The 20,039-nt window shown below is 33.7% G+C and overlaps 1 protein-coding gene across 2 annotated transcripts in view; it reads right to left on the bottom strand.

Moving 5' to 3' along the window:
* The window catches only part of SEC24A (SEC24 homolog A, COPII coat complex component), a 59,760-nt gene continuing 39,721 nt past the window's right edge, over positions 1-20,039 (bottom strand). For both annotated transcript variants that reach the window (XM_027849074.1, XM_027849075.1), the window contains exons 16-23: positions 19,558-19,731; positions 13,120-13,230; positions 12,299-12,474; positions 10,342-10,479; positions 7,553-7,657; positions 7,300-7,392; positions 4,831-4,934; positions 1-4,189 (exon numbers count right to left, since the gene is read on the bottom strand). In XM_027849074.1, the coding sequence (XP_027704875.1) occupies positions 4,075-4,189; positions 4,831-4,934; positions 7,300-7,392; positions 7,553-7,657; positions 10,342-10,479; positions 12,299-12,474; positions 13,120-13,230; positions 19,558-19,731 (1,016 nt within the window). In that variant the 3' untranslated portion in view covers positions 1-4,074. The remainder of the gene's footprint in view (positions 4,190-4,830; positions 4,935-7,299; positions 7,393-7,552; positions 7,658-10,341; positions 10,480-12,298; positions 12,475-13,119; positions 13,231-19,557; positions 19,732-20,039) is intronic.

The following is a 20,039-nucleotide window of genomic DNA, read 5'->3' as shown; positions in this document are numbered from 1 at the left end:
ACACCAAGCAAAATGAGCATTTCTGTATACATTGTATTCTCACATACGAATTACTATTTTTCAAATGTATATAGATTCTGTAATTAAAATACAAATTCATTTTAAAAGGTTATTGGATTCATAAGTAGCTTTTTTCATCATTTCTTCAATCAAGGGACTGATTTCATGGGGTCCTTTAAATGTGATAACAAAAAAGGTTCTTCATATTTAAAAAGCTTGAGAACCATCAAATTATTAATAATAAAACTTTGCCTCAAAAATAAAAAAGGTTGTAACTATATCAGAACTGAGGCTCATAGATTCTAAGCCACTCACCCCAAATCTGAGTTTAAAAAAACAAATATGTAGTTTTTTGGAATTCCACAATGAACCACGAAGTAATGAATATAGAAAGGCATTTTTTGTCTTGCAAATATGCAAAGCCTGGATAGATAAGAATTCTAATTACTTTTAAAGTAAAATGGATGTTTTGTATTTTGTTTGTCCCAGCCTACAATTTCATTGCTATAAGGTTAATCTCGGTGAGGAAATTGCCCCTACTAATGAAGATCAACAGCTACTCAGCAATGTATAGTCGTAGAAACTGGCCCAAGCTCTGAGAGTTTGAGTGACTTGCTCTGGTCCACAGCTAGTGTGTGTGTGTGGGTGGGGGGGGGGGGGGGGCAGAGCACTTGAATCCAGGCCTTCTTGAGGGGGTTCTATCCACTATGGAAGTTCTCTCTTTACTGAGAGTGGATATATGGATGGCTAAATTAATCCATTTAAGGGAAAAAACAAAGCCATGCTGTCACACTACTATTTTAAATGCACTTTAGTATACAATCTTTATTTGATCCTAACATTCCTGAGGTAGCTTAGTGTTCTCACTTTACACATGACGTTTAGACATAAAGCTTCTATACTCAGTGTCAACAGTAACAGTCTAACTCCTAAAGCTAGATGTAGGATTGAAAGTTCCTTCAGTTTACTGTTTCCCATGATCATAATAATATAGAACATACTGCAACATAACTCAGATTGGTTTGTTTTACAGTATGGTGCTTCCATCAGTCCAAATGATTGGTCATCTGTTTTAAGCTCTTTCAATTAACTTTATTGAGTAGCCAAACTGATAAGTTAGTACAGATAAAATAAGAATTTGCATGTGTTACAAATGACTTTTCTTTTTACAGTGAAAATTACAAACTATAAAAAAAAAAGAGGACAAGTAAATCTTGGCTCTTAATGTTTCAAAGGGGCAAGATTTAACACATCACACTGAAGAACAATATATATTTGGGTTTGAGAACAAGAATTAAATGTTACAATATTATACACTACTTTACAAAATTAAAATTTACTATAAGGATTACATTGTAATATGGAACAAAAACATAAAATCACATTTGATGGTCCCCTAGATAATAGCTGTTATGCATCTTTGATTATTGTTAAATGAACAAATTTTATTCTAATTATTGCAAAACAGTCTATTAGACAATATATTAAATTAAAAATAATGAAAATATATGCAAATGAAGATTACTGCTTTTGTCTGAATGCTAGTAAGTCAAACTTATAGATATATTATTTTAAAAATTCCAGAAACTAGAAAAATAGAGTGCATTTGCTGTAGTAGGACTGTCATTGCTCCAGAACAGGTAACAAACTTGCTCTTGCTTGTTACCTTTAGCAGTTGTAGAGCTATAGAAAATGCAAGCATTTCTAATAGTTTACAGCTACATTGAAAAATATGGCATTGTGTAAATATTGGTGTGTTTTACAACATCAAAATGTAATAGAAGATGAGACAGCAGGTCACATGCCCACTATTGGGAATAAAATTAAAAAGGAAAATTTCATATTGCAAAGAATAATGACCTAAATATCAACAATTCCAAAAGCATTTTATCTCCAAGAGTGTCCATTCATTCACTGTTCATAGAAATTACAGACCAAACATGGAGAATCTTAAATGGAATATTCATTATGACCCATGGATTGAAAGTTATAATTATTCTAGTTCACACCTAAATTGGACAATATCTAAAATAGGAGTTAAAAAAATAAGTAGATTTGTGAAATATGCTAACAAAGCATGTTGAGCAAATAAGAACCATTCCCACTGTAGGGATGTTTGAGGCACAAGGAGGATTTCTCTCCCTAGAAGGATGTACCTCCCCCCCCGGAAGCTGCTTCTTTAACTTCTCAAAGGGCTTTAAAAAAATAAAATAATGTGCAATTCTTATCTTTATAAGAATTTTAGTTCTTTTGAGAAATGTCAACACATGATAAGGTGAAATTAATTTTATCACAGAGGAAAAAAACTTCTATTTTGTTATAATCTGAAAGCTACTACACACCAAATTAATAAAATCATAAATTATACATTGGTAACAACTTTCACAAAGCTTCCAGTATAGTGGACTTGAATACTGAGAATAGAGTCTGACACTGTTTAGGGGATGGCATAGGTTTCTTTAGAAATAATACAATTGTTTAGTTTTTTCTGATCCAACTGAAAACAGTAGCTCTATTCCCAGGTAAAACCTATTTTTTCCTTGTACCAAGGCAACTCAGTTAAATTTAAGAACGGCTTGTATTGATATAAATCTTAACTATTACTATTCATTTGGTTATCAACCTAGGCCAACATTGTAAACACATTTATATTCCATTAATATAAAAAGCTTCTGCTGAGTATTAATAAAAGGAAACATCATTTATTAATGAGTTATTATCACAAGGAAAGATGAATTTGTGAAAAATCCTTGAGCCAAATTCTTTAAATTAATATTTATCATTGCATTATAAATATATAGATGCATGTTAACTAAATAAGTAAACAAAATGCCTTGAATAGTTTTGGCTTTAATATTTCCTTTGCTGAACTGAAACCCATAATTTCTGAGCAAGTCTTGAAATCAGGCCTTTTAAAAAAATTAACTTCATTAAATAAAATCTATGAAAACTTAAAAAAATCCACTGAATCATAATCTATTCATGCTTTAATAAATTTGCATTTCCAAGAATAAAATTATTTATGCACTATTTCCAATTTCATCATTCATACTCCCAAAAAAGTTTCTGGTGCATTTCAAACAATATTAAACATTTGATCTCTTTTATTCATCCACATTTCATCAAAAGATTAGTTTTATTTCTCATTATATGCCAGAAAGTTGATGAAATACAAGAGAGACCAGAAACATATCAAAAAATAACTCACGAAGGATCAAGAGCATTAAGATTCACATCTCCCTAATATAGAGGCATTACTCTTTCTCCTTATTAGGAAAAAAAAAAAATCACAAGAGTATTTATGCCTACTGAGCTCAGATTATTTTCAATGCAGAACAAGGCTGAATATACAGTCGAGTCTCACTGCAGCCAAATCAGATAAACACTTAATTATAGTTTTTGCTGCATCAGGGCTTTGTCCTCCAAGTATAAAGAATACTGATGGATTTAAAAGCTTGAATGTACTACTTCATATTTCCCCCTTGAACTAAGAAAAAATTAACATTAGTTCTATTTAACATGATAACTTTTTTTCCTTTAAAAAAAAAAAGAGGGAATAACAAAGGTTTTCAAATATCCATTTACTTTATAAGTGGATTAACCTTTTTATTTTTTTTAAGGGTCTTATCAGTGGATATAACTTCCCTGCAACACTTAAGTCACGTGAGGTTTTAATTGTAGCAGCAAAAAATTCAACAAAAATAAAAAATAATATACATTTTGAGCAACAAAGAAGTCTTTATTTTACAAAATGTACTTTGCCTCAATATTATCTTTAACTTACTTCAGTCTACAACCACTCAAACATAATTGGCAGCAAACAAAAAGGTGCCCAATCATATTTAGATATATTTTGATTCGAAAAATACAGTATCTTTAGATGCATGTTTGATTTTCTTTTGTGGTCCATTATTTGCTGTAGTTTGTTGAAATCACAGTGAAAATATCTTAACCATCACACTAGGCCACAAAATTAATAAAAAAAAGTTTTTTTAAAAGAGGGCATTACAAGCTCAAGTGTTCTCAACTCTAATGATTTTCATTGGGAAAAGATGATCCACATTCTTCATTTGTTCATTTATTCACTTGCTGTTGTACATGCAGGAGAAATTCATAATATGATAAGGCAGATTCTGTTCTGTCTTCTACCATGTACTGAAGGAAAGTTGCTTTCATCGGACTCTCATCCCTAAGGAATAAAATGAGAAAATGTGTGATTTCATTTATTAATGATAATAACACAAATAACAATAATTACAAATAAACTCAATCCAGCATAAGCCATTTAAAATATCTTAATAAGTACCATTATTATACCATGTGTACAGTTATTTCAAGGTATTTTTTCTGAATAAAAATTCCACGATAATGAAAACCCCACGATTTGAAGAAATAAGTATTAGAACTGTCAGGCCTAATATGCCAGCAAAAATGCTAAATGTAAAGTTATTTAAACAGTCAAGAGTTCTAACATTTGAATTATTATTCAACTACTTTATATCTATTCTGTATATACCATGTATCAGTTGTCTCTCCTATTGAAATGGAAAGTCCTTGCAAGTGCAGATTGTTTCATTCATTGTAATCTTATCACCACAGCCTAGCATATATACTAGATGCTTAATAAATACTTGTTAATAACTGATATGTTAAGATAATATTTATTTTCATAGGATGAATAATTTTCTTTTTTCAATGTCTTCTTTATTACTCTAAATGGTATTTTGCAGCAATCTATTACAATAATATTTCTGACCTAAAATTCAAGCTCTCATAAGGTACAATTTCCATGCTCAAATAATAAAAAGGAATAAGAGTAATCTAGCTTACCTTATTATATAAAGTATTGGAAAGAATGGCCTATGTTCTCTAAGCCATGAGATAAAACCTCTTATTCTGGCAGATTCTGCTGTATCAAGGTCTGGAAGATATGTCTGTTGAATAAAGATCAAGCAATCAACTGACAGACTTGCATTTAATATGCTCCTACTATGTTCCAGTCATCCATTGTACTAAACACTAAGCATAGAAAGAAAGGCAAAAACACAGTTCCTGCTCTCAAGGAGTTCACAGTTAATAGAGGAGACAATATATAAATGACTACGTCAAAAAAAGATATACACAGGATAAACTGGAGACTTAGAGAAGGAAAATATTAGCTTTAAGGAGGATTGGGAAAGGCTTCTTGTAAAAAGGGGAATTTTAGCTGAGACCTGACAGCCAGTGAAAATGCATGGAGTCAGGAGATGGAGTATTCTGTTTGAGGACACACAAGAAGGTCAGTGTTACTGGATTGAAAATTGTGTATGTCTACATGTATATCAATGTATGTATATGAAGAAGACTGGAAACATAGGGGAAGGGGGAAAATTATAAAGAGCTTTGAATACCCAACAGAGTATTTTATATTTGATCCTGGAAGTGACAGGGAAACACTGAAGTTCTGTGACTAAGAAGCCACTGGCTTTTGTTAAGTAGGAGGTGATATGGTTAGACTTTCACTTTAGGAAGGTCAATTTGACATTTCAGTGGAGGATGGATTGGAGTGTGAAAAAGACCTGAGGCAAGGAGACCAACCAAAAGGCTATTGTAATGATATAAGTGTGAGGTGATGAGTACCTGTAGGAGTGCTGGCAGGGTCTGAGGAAAGAAGGAAGCTTACAAGAGAGATAGATGTTACTAAAAGTAAAATAGACTGTCTTTGAAAACTGATTGGATATGGAGAAGTGAAAGAAAGTGAGTGTTGAGGATGTTAACTAGGTTGCAAGCCTGGGTGACTGGGAGAATGATGGTATTCTTGACAGTAATAGGAATCGTGAATTTACTTTCCATGTATATCCGTATATATAACATATTCTTTACCTTAAAGAATACTGATTTTTGATAAAGCTATTAAATCTAGAAAAAGTGATTCATTCAGTAATTTCTTCATAATGCTATATTACAAATAGAATCACCATTCTCGGTTGCTCATTGTTATTTCAGCATACACAGTACCTTCAGTTTTTCTTCCAGAGATTGGAAATGCTAGCACTTACTACCTTTCTGGATGACTCTGTTGTTGTTTGTCCTTCGTTTTCAAAGAGGACCAATGAATGACATCATAGGTGATGTCCTGACTTCTGAGTGAACTGGATTTAAGTGAGGCAGAGTTGCACAAAGTCGTCAGCCTCACCCTTTCTTTTAGAGTCATTGAAGTCCAGTGACAAGACAAAAGTCAAAACAACTGGCGATAACCCAGGGATGCAGTGAATAACCTTGGCATCGCTGATGTCTGACCAAGCTCTAAGGACTCTGCAATGCCTTCTTCAGCCACCTTCATGGCCACTGGAACAAATTGTTCTCATCCACTCATTCTGCCAGGAAAAGTCTTTACTTGCTTGGGGCAGACATCCCTCTAATCCACCAACAGCTTTGAGGCCTGTTGGTTACCCTCAACCTGGTTTAGCCTGACTGCCAGGCTATGGCTGCTGTGAGTACTATAGCTTCTTGGAGCTACAGAGGAGAGTTGGGTGGATCAGGTGGATACCAAAGACAAATAAGCAGGCCTGAAAAGGGCTTGGTAAGGCCTCACATCAGAAGTGCTGGTCCTATTGAACATTTCATATGCCCATGGATGACTTAATATATATCAAACAACAATGTCTGAATAAATAAAAGTGGTGGTAAAATCATCCAGGTTCTACAATGATGGGAATTATGTATTATTGACCTGAAAACACTAGAGGTTCACAGATTTTATAGCATCCATCTAAATTAAAACACAATTTGAATATACTACCTCTCCTCCAAATATCCTCTGAAGTTGCACAACTGTGTCAAATCTGGTCATTAACTTTGGGGTAATATTTACTTGTGGCAGTTACCTAATTTCTTTCCCTCAAACAGCAAGTAAGACAATTCACTGAATGAGACGATAACAGTACATGACTCCTCTTGCAATGCCCCCCCCCAAAAGGAATTTTAAGATGCAATCTTACTAGGTATCATGACAGCAGGCTCTACTTAAATAGTAACTAGATAAATTTCTTTTTGCCCAGTTCCCCAAAATCTTATATTATGTTCCACATGCACCTTTATTTTAAATACATGAGAAATAGTTACACATCAGTTAAGGGAAATGATCTAAGAATACATTTAAATATTAATCAACTTGTACTGTTGAAATAATTTCTAATAGAAACAAACATTTAATATTAGCAGACAAGCATGATTCTTTTCTGATTTTAAAATAGACAAATATGGCATAAATTTGAATTGCTCTTTAGGTGTTACAACACTACACTGAAACATTCTTACCATATTCAGTGGTAGAGATGCATAGTTTGGAACTCCGAGAACTTGGCTGAGAAAATTTTGTCCACAATTTTTTCCAACCCACAACATCATTACCTAGCAATTGGGAAAAAAATTCATTTGGTGTATATTAGAATATTGAATCTGCTCATTCAAACATTTACCATTTTAAGTGACTATGTAAGATGTAGGACCAAAATGTATGACAGTATGACTATTCTATTCAGTCAGATCATGGACAAATCAGACTACTCACAGTGCCCGCATCCATAAGGAAAGCTCCATCCCTGCTCAACTTCTCCACAGACAGCTGCAGAATGGGTGGCTGAGGTATAGTTTTATCATTGATGTTGAGGGCTCCCTAAAGGGTTAAAAAAAACCAAAACACCTAACACTGTCAGTAGGAAAAGATTCTATCTAGATCAATTAATCAAAGAGCATTTTTTTTTTTTTTTTGCTTTTTGGCTTGGCAATGGGGTTAAGTGATTTGCCCAGGGTCACACAGCTACTAAATGTCAAGTGTGTGAGGCCAGATTTGAACTCCTGACTTCAAGGTTGGAACTCTATCCACCTAGCTGCCCCTAAAAAACATTTTATTAAGCACATACTATATGCAAGGGACTATGCTAGGTCCTGAGGATATAATGACAACAATCCAACAGTTCCAGACTTCAAGGAGCAAGAGACAACACACACACACTAACTTTTTGTGCTAGAGGGTACTAGTAACTATGGGGATGAGGATGGGCTTTGTGTAGAAGGTGGTGCTTTAGCAAAGTTTTGCATTAAGCAAGAGATTCTACAAAGACGAAGGAACCAGTGCATTTTAGCCATGTCTGATAGCTACTACAAAAGTGTAGAGACAGGAGATGAAGATGGATGTGATATGGATATACTATTAAGCAAAAGGTATCTCCCACTTTCTTATTTGCTGAGGTAGGGGGTTTTGGGTATGGACCCTACATACACTGTCACACTTGGCTACTGTGTTAATTTTCTTGAAATGCCCTTTTCTTTTTTTATTTGTTTCCATACAGTGATAGCTTACAGGCAAAGGGGGTTTAGAAGAGTGATATATTTAGAAATAAAGGTGATGTGATAAACTCCAAATTGGTGTAAAAGGCCACATCAATAAACAAATCAAAGGAATGAGAAAATATCTTTTCCTACTATGGATATACCAAGAATTCATGATCAGACACAGATTGATCATGTAATATAAAATGGACATATGATTAAAAATAAGTGAGACGTTTTTGTACAGACAATCAATTTAGATAAAATTAGAAAAGAAATTGCTGAATGGAGAAAAAAATCTTTGTAGCAAATTTCACTGATAAAGGTTTGATACTCAGAATATATAAGGAGTTAATTAAAATATTTAAGAATGACCAGTATTCTCCAATAAATAAAGGATATGAACAAACTGTTCTTAAAGTACGAAATATAAGTAATCAACAGTCATTCTTCAAATTATTAATAATTATAGAAATACAAATTAAAACAATTCTTAGATTCCATGTCAGAAAAGGAAAAATAAAATTGTTGCAAAGGCTGAGAGAAAACAGGTCCACTGGTGCTGTGAATTGCCCCAACGATTCTGTAAAGTAATTTGGAACTATGCTAAATGAGTTACTAACATGTGTATATCCTTTTAACCCAGTGATAACAATATTTGGCTTATACCCTTTAGAGATTAAAGAAAGAGGGAAAAGACCCACATGTACAAAAATATTTGTAACTGCTCTTTGTTGAAGCAAAGAACTGGAAACAAAGGGAGTGCCCATCATTAGGAAACGCTTAATAAATTATGGTATATAAATATAAAGCAATAATTTTGTGCTGGAAATGAAGGTGATGTAAAAGCCAAAAAATACTAATAAAAGTTTAAAATTTTAAAAAACCTACTACCAATATGCCTAACTCCTCTCATCTAATAATCTCGAGACTAAATAAAGAACCTTTTTTACCTCATAAGTAAACTACAAATATTAAAATACAGTTAGATAGAGTTCGGCAGTGAAGTGATACTTGAAAGAAACCTAAAAAAGATCATGTAATCCAACCTCCCAATTCTAAAGTAAGATACTAAAATCCAGGGAGGCAAAACAACTTGCTGAATGTCACACACATATAAAAAAGGACTATTTTCCTGGCTGAAGTTATTCTATCTTCTGAAGTCAAATCAATTGCTGCTATTAATTTGTATCTTAATAAGTTGAAATAACTAAAAACATTAATGTTTATATTGTGACATTCAATTAGTAAACCAGAAGTGGTAGTTTTCCATTCTTCTTTAAATTATTAAAGATAAGGACAAAGTTGTATATATATATATTTATACACGGCTTAAAAATACTAGTATTACCCAACAACAAAGGACAAAAATTTCTTAAATATCAAAAATGACAAAAGTTTATAAATGTCAATGTCTCTCTACAAATATAAGTAAGCTTAATTAATTAAATCTAATAAATTTAAATACAGGATTGGCCTATGGTTACTATTTAAAATATTTTTATAATTTCAAAATTTTTATAATTCTATTAAAAGTATCATTAGTGTTTTCTAATTCCTAATAAGCTCCCTCAAATGTAACTAGCCCTTCTCCCTTTAATTACATGGAAAGGAAATAGTTGATTGAAAATATCTGTATTAGATCTGGGATATCTTTACAAACACCAATAACATTAATCAAAGATATGCTATTTTCTTTAAGGAAAATTAATGCCATAGCCTTTATAATTGGTTTTCCTTAATTCATGGACCCTACTAGAACAATCTACAATGGTTGCCCTTACCATGCCAATAACTTGATAATTTACATATATCAAATCAAGACATTTTTTGGAGAATTCTTAAATGACAACTATAATATGAAGTATCACTTAAACGAATGACTAAACCAAATTTTGTGTCTTCAGAATTCTTAAAGCAGAAGTTTAAGTTTAAAATAAAAAAAGGAACGAAACCTTCATTTCTTCTTTGGATTCATTATTAAGACTTATGAATGCATGGACTAAAGTAATTAATGGGCAAACTCACCTCATCTGAGAGATTGTCAACTCTATACAGATTCGGATGGGTCATGAGCATGAGGTAAACCAGGGGCTGATTTTTCACTTGACACATAGCAAAAATACGTTCATCTAGACGAGCAGTAGTCCCAGTTTGGAATGATTTCTGTGAACACAACATATCAAATCCCCCCACACCAAAAAATAAAAATTACTTACATTTGTTAAACACAGATGGAAGAGATTTTTCAAGACTTAATGATAAGAACCATTAGAAAGTACTGGGCATTTATTTTTTACTTATTTGAATAAGCTTTATCAGCAAGTCAAATTTGATCACTGTTAGTAGTCACAATCCTGTAACAGCTATGAATTATGTATTGACATTAGACAAATAATTTGACTTGTCTCCATTTCCTCACCTGAAAAATATCTACTATAAACCATTATATCTGACTCACTATGAGAATCTAATAAAATTAGGAGTTTCACAGCTCTTGACAGAACTGACAGAAGAAAATATGAAGATGAGGAAAATAAAGCAGGAAATTTAGGTTATAGGTGGTAGACCTGACCTAAGGCTGTGAATAGGAAAAAGAAGAGTTCAAGCATAGAATGCATACATAATACATATACAAATGTTTATATTTATACGTAAATGACATATATTTACACAAATATGTCAGAAGATCTTGGTGTATGGTTATGGGGGTCCTTTAGGGCAAGTACTTCTTACACTGAAGGGGTTGTGAGTAGAAAAAGTTTAAGAAGCCCTGCTTTAGGTCAGGTAGGAGGAGAGGTACAGAGAATTAAAAAAAAAAAGGAATAAAGGAATCTTAAAGTACTGATGCTAAGGGTATAAGAAGATGCTTCTTCTACTGGTAACAGGGAAAATGAAAAGAATAATGATTTGAGGCAAAGTAAAGATAATGAGCATAGATTGCTACATATTAAGCTCCAGGTGATAGCAAAACATACAAGTTATAGGCTATAAAGAAATGGAAATATCAGTTTGGGAGAAAGTAAGAAATCAAGACAAAGCACACGGATTCTCACATATAAAAGTTTAATTCGGATGAGTTGATGAACTTAGCACAAACACAAATACAGAAAGAGCAGAGGATCCAGAAATGAATGCTGGGAAAAATGTACCCTTAATGGTTTGATATGTAAGGGGGAGGGTAGCAAAAAGGAGGCACAGAGTGTTGGCATAAGATTAAGAGAAGTAGACCAGTACAGCATCATAATTGATAAAAAAGGTGTAAAGAATTAAATGGGGGATGGGGCAGCTAGGTGGTGCAGTGGATAGAGCACTGGCCCTGGAGTCAAAAGGACCCAAGTTCAAATCCTGCCTCAGACACTTGACACTAGCTGTATGACGCCGGGCAAGTCACTTAACTCCATTGCCTAGCCAAAAAAAAATAATAATAATAATTAAATGGGGGAAATGGAAACGGGTGGGGAAAGGTGTTAACAGTGGCAAAATACTGAGATTAAAGAAGGATGAAAACAAAGGGGATTCTAGATGGGTTAGACCTGGTGGTCAATGAGCTAAGCTAATTGGTTGGAATTGGCAGATCAAAGGTCACAATGAAAAAAGCAAGCTGAAAACAGGTATAGAAGTGACAAGTAAGTAAATTGTAGTCTGAGAGGAGTACCAAAATATTGAAGATAAGAAGATAAAATAAAAGGGCTGTTGGAATCATTCATGAATTGACCAATTCATTAGAAACAGAAATTGTAAAGGTTTCAGAAGATAAAGTGAATTTTTTGTGTGTGTGATTAAGGACTGCCAATTTGAAAATTTATAGTCAGTGTTGAGGCTCCTCATACTTGGTATTGAACTTCATGAAAAAAAGTGAGAATAGGAAATATGGACACACTAGCAAAGTAAAAACATTTGCTATGAAGAAAATATTAAAAATCACTGATATGAAACATGTATTAGCTATCCATCCCCTTTAATTTTTCTATTTCATTCTTACCTGTTTAAGAAGAGCTAACACAAAAAGTGGGAAGAGACGTAAAGAAAAGGGAACCAAGAGACCAGGCTGCTGACTATTTAGGACTGAAGTGCGGTAAGCAGACAAAGAATCTATTACGGCATTTACAAGGGCATCACGAGCATCACTCAGACTGGCAGTAATGGACCTGTCAACAGCTGAAAAAAAAAAAAAGGAAAGGGAAAGATTATAGTGATCACATGATCAGTGGTGGGGGTGATCATTAAAAAATTAAATTTCCTAAAGATCATCTTTTGTGGAGAGGGTAGGGAGGCAAGATTTTTTTTTTTAAAAGCAAACTGCAACTAGTATGTTGTAACATTTTATGGAGTTAGGTGGATGGGCATAACTCTTTTGTTGGGTTCCACAGAAGAAAAACACTTTTAAAAGCAACAAAGATAGGGAAAATGTAACCATCCACTATTATATGCAGAGTGGATAGAATCCCAATTGGAGAAAGCAAATTATGCAGTCTTTCTCAGAAGAGAAAAGAAGGATAAAAAATCACACTATGGAAGAAGGAGAAAATAGGATGGGTAGATGCCTGGACCATTGCCTTGCTCTACTACTATTAATAAAACATGGGTCTTTGTTATATAAAAAAAAAGTTTCATATCAACAAACTTGTCTACGGAGGGAGCTGTTAAAGTGTTTCAAAACTTCTTTCATTAGTACTCTACAGGAGGTAACATGATCTAGTAATACAAAAGAAAGCCTTTATATTCTCCTCCAAAAATAACCATTTTGGGGTTTGTCCAATGATACTACTGGAAAATTATTATAGTTTATTCAACTATTCTTACCCATATTTGCCAATAATCCTGAAATTGCTTGAACATCAGCTCCAAGGTACACTTCATTCAGTGTTGAAACTACTGGTAAACACATAGTATGCACACGAATCCTCCTTTCACCTTTGTGAAAGAAATGTAAATAAAGGTATGACACAAGTAACTTAAAAATACAATACTGGGAATGGAATTAATTCTCATGATTAGATTTAGAGCCCATCCTGAAGTAGAAAAACTACTGAATCTTTGATATGAAGAAAATTAAGGATTTAGTCTTTTTTCTTAATTACAATTTGTGCTGTTTATCCACTCTGGGTAGTTAAGCTGATTTCTATAGATTCTATAGAGTGTCCTTGGTAGTGTTCCAAGGTTCAATATAATTATAACAACATAAACAATAGTATTTAGAGGAACTCACCAATACAGTTCTACTTGGATATCATCTGGGACATTTTCCATGATCCTGATTAACTCTTTAAATAAGTATATGGCTTTCTTTTTTTTTTCTTTTTTCCTGGCAATTGGGGTTAAGTGACTTGCCCAGGGTCACAAAGCTAGTAAGTGTCAAGTGTTGTTCTGAGGCCGCATTTGAACTCAGGTCCTCCTGACTTCACAGTCGATGCTCTATCCACTGCGCCACCTAGCTGCCCCTATGGCTTTCTTTTTCATTCCTTGCTTCTTGTTGATACTCAGCAGATCATGGTCCCATCTGTCATGTAATCTTACATAATTTTAATGTTATGTGTGGAGAAAAAAAAACCTTGTCTGAGACAAGGCTGCATTTTGTTCTTTTGATTCAAATGTTTTCTTGAAATCGATAAGACACAATAGGATCATTTACTCTTTTGCATCTCTTAGTTATTTGTGAAAAAGTAGTCTAGTATAGAAAACTGCAATGATACCCTCAATGCATAAGATATTCTCATAAAAATTTTGGAGGTAAAAAAGCAAGCTTATAGGGCAATATTTTCCCAGTTTGTGTGCATGAAGTAAGATAGACTTTTAAAGATTTAGTTGCAAACATGAAGACAAAGTTAATATTTAATCTGCATAACTGAACTTTTGCCTTACAAAGGAACCCATCAACAGACAGGGCTAGACTTGCTATTTTGCTTATATCTAGCATAAGTACCAGCTAATCACTGAAGATCCTTCTTATGAGAATGCCTGGAAACAAATATAATTGATGTTAAAATATTCAAAGTGCTGAATAACTCTTTTGAATTTCATGGTTTATTTTGGAACAATGTGTTGACATTTATACTAACAGTAGAAAAGCAATGGTGGGTACCAATGCTGGCACCTTAGCATGAATCAAAATAGTGATACAAAATTGAACTGTAATCATTGAATTCTTCACCACCAAACAATCACAGTAAAAAAAAACAAAAACAAAAACAAAAAAAACCACCAATTTTACTTAAGAATGTCCTTGATGAAGCAATGAAAATTATTAAATCTTTACCCCTGAGTACATGTCTTTTTAACATCTTGTGTGACAAAATGGAAAGTATACATAAAGGTCCTCTGCTACATACTAAGGTATGATGGCTGTCTTGAGGAAAAGCACTGGTATGATTGTTCGAGCTGCAAGCTGAACAAGCCATTTTTATCATGGAACACCATTTATGCTTGAAAGAAAACTATGGTTATTCCAAGATGAATGTGGCAGATATTTTCTTGAAAACGAATGAGCTAACAAACCTGTCACTTCAAGGAAAACATCCATCAGTATTTGTTGCCAATAATAAAATTTGAGTTTTCAAGTGACAATTAAAATTTTGGAAAATCTGTATCCACCACCATGAGCTAGACAGCTTTCCAATACTTAGAGACTTTGCTGATTAGATCAGAGGTGATATTAATGAATGTGATTTTTAAAAAAGTTGCATTTTGAAATGTATCAACATTTGGAAGAGCTATATAACTCAGTGAGCCAATGTTTTCCAAATGACCAAATGCATGTTACACAATCATCGATGGGTAAAAGATCCATTGAAAGTATAAGATGGGGCAGCTAGGTGGTGCAGTGGATTGAGCACAGGCCCTGAAGTCAGGAGGACCTGAACTCAAATGCGGCCTCAGACCAAACACTTGACACTTACTAGCTGTATGACCCTGGGCAAGTCACTTGAACCCAACTGCCTTAAAAAAAAAAAAAATGCTATCCATCCCTAGAGAAAGAACTGATTGTGTCTGAATACAGATTGAAGCATACTTGTTTTCAATTTATTTTTCTGAGGGTTTTTTTTTTGTCTATGCTTCCTTTCCTTTTTTTAACTTTTTTTTTGGGGGGGGGGCTAGGCAATGGGGTTAAGTGACTTGCCCAGGGTCACACAGCTAGTAAGTGTTATGTGTCTCAGGCCACATTTGAACTCAGGTCCTCCTGAATCCAGGGCCAGTGCTCTATCCACTGTGCCACCTACCTGCACCGGGTATGTTTTCTTTCACAACATGACTATTATGGATATGTTTTGCATGACTACACATATATAACCTATATCGAAATGCTTTCTTTCTCAATGAAGGAAGGTAGGGAAGGAGAAGACAATTTAGAACTCATGTTATAAAAATAAATTATTAAAAACTGTTTTTACATGTAACTGGGGAAAAATAAAATACTAAAAAAAGAAAAGAAAGTATAACATAGACCAATGAATTGTAATGTAACAGAGTACAAAAAGGTCAATGACAGTTTCAGATTTTACATTGCATCTAAGTTTTAAGAAACTAGCATTTCTTGAGTTTTGGTGTAGTATCAAAAAAGAATATCCACAATTATCTGAAAAAATCATTAAAATACTACATTTTCCAAAACATCTTTGTGAGACCAGATTCTTTTCATGTATTTCAACCAAAACATTACAATAAATTGAATGCAGGATATGAGACTCTAGTTGCCTTCTATTAAGCCAAACATTAAAAAGATTTGCAAAAATGTAAAGTTATGCCACTCTTCTCACTATATATTTTTTTTGAAGAAATTAGCTATTCTTTTAAAATAAAAAATGTTACTTATGTTAACACATAATGGGCTTATTGTCATTTTAAAATGAATTTATCTATTTTAATTTCTAACATGGTAAATACTGATAATCAGCATAAACAACAGCTCTTTGGAAACCTCAGTAATTTTTAAGACTGCAAAGGGGTTCTGCGATCCAAAAGTCTGAGAACTTCCAACATATAGGATTTAGAACTAGAAGGCACCTTAGAGATATAACCAATCCAACCCCTTTATTTTATAAAGACACCAAGGTCTAGGGAGGTTAAATGACTTTCCAAGGTTATATAGGCAGAATTGGGATTTAAATTCAGATCTTCTGACTCCATATCCAAGAACCTTTCCATTATAACACATCTTGAAACCCAATCCCTTGGAAATTTTGGAAGCCCTCATTAGATAACAGGGTGATGACTGATTCAGGAGTTCCTAATGCCTACCTTCCTTACTTATATTCAATTCCTGTCAATTACATACCTAGTCCTGCTCATGTGGACGTTTTCTTTATGGCTGTACAGAAACAGTCAAATATGGTCAAAAGACAGCTCAGAGATCTGCTACTGTAGAAGAGGCTCAATAAAATCAATATATAAAGTTTTTATTATTTGATATTCATCTTCCAGTGGTAGGGAAGCAAAAAAATAATAATAATTTGGGGATAGTTCCAAATTCCACTTTTCCATGCTGAGAAAGTAGAGGGAATGATGATATCAAAAAGACAAATATAAAATTAAAATGGGAAACATACTAAAAAGTATGGTGAAGATAGTAAATATAAGGTAATAACCAAGGATATGAAAAATAAACCATGTACAATCTTTTTTAAAAAAAACATAACAAGGTATGTCTTTTTCTATATTGAGAGGAATTAGAAAACTGTGCCAACTAAGCTCAATGCAATTGACAGGACTTACTGCTGCCTCTCAATCCTTCTATTCAACTATTTCCTAACATAATGCTTATACAGCTACTGCGAACTTTTTTTCATTAAAGCTCTCCTTTTCCTTTCTCCAACATGGACAAACACTTCTAACTTTACTGAGACAAATTAAGCCTCCCTCCTTCTTCCACTACCCTTTTAAACTCAAAAAGTTCCTGTATCTGGGTATCACCTCAACCTCCTCCTTACTTTCTATAAAGAAATAATCTTCCTTTTGCCCAAGTCCATCCCTTTCACCTGTATTCTTTAATGATTTTTATTCTTTTGTACTCAGAATTTCTCTTCTACCTACTAGATTTTTAAAATAAAAAATCCTTAAATCTGCTGCTTTTGCTAACCATGTTCCTCTTTTTCATTTTCCTTTGTATTGACAAACTTTTGAAGAACTACTTTATAAGCACTGCTCTCATTTTTTTACTGCTTAATTACATAAAGAAATATTTTTCCCTATCTAATTTGACTACTTGCTTTGATAATCTCTTATAATTTGGTTCCTACCCAGATTAGTAAAATTGTCTCCAAACTCAAATAAAGACTACCTCCTAATCACCAAATCTGATCAACTTTTATTAATCTTTATCATCCTTGACCTCTTTTCAGCATGTGACAATGCTGACTGCTTCCTCTCTTGCTGAAGCTGCAGCCTTGGCTTCTGTCACAGTATAAATACTCTGGTTTTCCTATCTCTCTTATATATCTGTCACTTTTCCCATTCATTCCTTAAATGTGGCCATACCACAAGGTCCAGTCTTTTTGTCTTCTAGTCTTTATATACAGTCATCATCAGAAGTTTCTCATAGCTTTAACTATTACCTCTATGATAGCTGGTGTCAAAAGGTTTCAAATCCCACCTGAGGCTTACTATCTGTGTGATCTTGGGTAAGCCAATAAATGTTCTTGGCCCCAAGTTTTCTCATGTTTTAATGAAGAGGGTGGACTGCACGATCTTTGAGGACTCTCCCAGTTATGATCTACTTGCCTGTGATCCTTGATCTCTCTCCTAATGCTGATTCCTGTATTTCCAACTGTCTGCTAGACAATTCCACCTGGACATCTCATTGTAACCTCAAACTCAACAAAGTTAAAACTGAGCTCATCAGCTTTTTTCCAAAATATGCTCCTCTTTCACCAAACGGTACCATCGTTCTCCAAGTCTCTTAGTGTTATTATTTCCATAGATATTCTATGGCTTTACTTCTTCCCAATGAATTCTGTAATTATCTTCATCTAGTTCTATAATGTATCCCTTTCACAGTTTATCGGTATAGCACTAGATCTGTAAATTAGTTTAGGTAGCGTATTAGTATAGTTTCATCATGAGTGAGGAACGTCCCTCCAGTTAAGTCATCCTTTATTTCCTTAAGGGAGGGATTCTTAATCTTTGTGTCACCCACCCCTTTGGTAGTCTAATGAAATACATGAAATGCATTAAGATTACGAAGGAAACTGAAGGTTACCGAAATAAAAATGTAACTGTTTTCCCTTCCAAATTTACAGACTCTCCCCTGAAATTTATCCACGGACCCCTGGTTAAGAATCCCTACTTTAAAGAATGCTTTTTAATTGTGCCTATACAAGTCCTGAGTATTTCTCAGTAAACTGACCCTGAAACATTTTATCTATTTCACGGTTATGGCGAATAGGCCTTCCTGTTATATCATTTCTTCCTGGATTTTGTTATTGTTATAGAAATATGTTACTGATTTTTGTGGGTTTGCTTTTGCATCCTGCTACTTATTGTCAAGTCTTATAGTTTCAAAAACAAAAGACTAAAATAAAAGTTTTCTTGGGTTCCTCTATTATTCATACATTTTGTCAGTTGCCAAATCTTGTCAGTTCTTCCATCATAATGTATCTCTCTTTTCCTTTATATTCCTATTATCATTTTTCTCCATGTTCTTTATCATCTTTATCATCTGAATTATCAAAATGGTTTCCCAGTTTCCAGAATCTTCTTTACTCTAACAATTCCATATGCTGTAAATGCCGCTCCATAATTTCAATCCTTCTCTAATAATTGTAATAAAATATAAATTCTCTGGATATGGCAAGGAAACAGTTTAGAGTGTGGTCCAAACTTACTATCTAGTCAAATCAATATCATTTAATGCGAAGAGGGTGTGTGTGTGTGTGTGTGTGTGTGTGTGTGTGTGCGTGTGCGTGTGTGTGTGTGTGTGTGTGTGTGTGTGTGTGTGTGATCTAGTGAAAAGAGAAATCTTTTGGGGTAGAGGATATTTCTCTCAAACTTTTACAATTTTCTTGAGGCTTTTACAATGTCTAGTTAATGTCTACCCCAGGACTATCTGAAAGTTAAGGTTAATTCAGGAAAGAGAAATTAAAGAAGCTCTCACCTACTCTATCTTTCCCATTTCAAGTTATAAGCCTCAAATGTTATGGAAATACATATAAAAATGTTAACTTTAGCAAAAGCAGAGTTAACTAGAATTCAGCTAACAAAGTTTTTGTTACAATTTTCAGAACTCCATGGCTCTTGCAGTTTGCTCACCTTTGCTAGATGTATATAAGAGTGCTGACTGAAAAGAAACCACTTGAATGTCAGTAAGATTTTCTTCTACTGACATCTGTACTGCATATCCAGCATCTGGGTTTACATTGGGCAAGGACAGCAAGTCTGTTGATCGTACAAAGAAATTTCCATGGAAGGTGTGAATGGAAAGACCTAGGTGAAAAATTTTTTAAATTTAGTAATAATTATCATTGGAATCATTTCCACACTGTTATGTGACTATTAAATCTTATTCCATAATAAAATCTTGATGTAAGCTTTTGAAAAAAGATTAGGCTGTCTCTGAAAAATTTTAGGAATATATTAACAAAAGCAAAGAATGATATATATTAACAGCTGTAGCAAGAATATGCCATTAAAATCAACTAAAGGAAGATTAAGTATGACCAGTAAATATTTATAAGCACATCACATACACACACACACACACACACACACACACACACACACACACACACACA

Source organism: Vombatus ursinus, unplaced genomic scaffold (genome assembly GCF_900497805.2).
Source record: "Vombatus ursinus unplaced genomic scaffold, bare-nosed wombat genome assembly UNPS02007284.1, whole genome shotgun sequence".
In the NCBI taxonomy this organism is placed as follows: domain Eukaryota; kingdom Metazoa; phylum Chordata; class Mammalia; order Diprotodontia; family Vombatidae; genus Vombatus; species Vombatus ursinus.
Note: the sequence above shows the minus strand (reverse complement) of the source record. Positions and strands in the feature narration are given on the sequence as shown.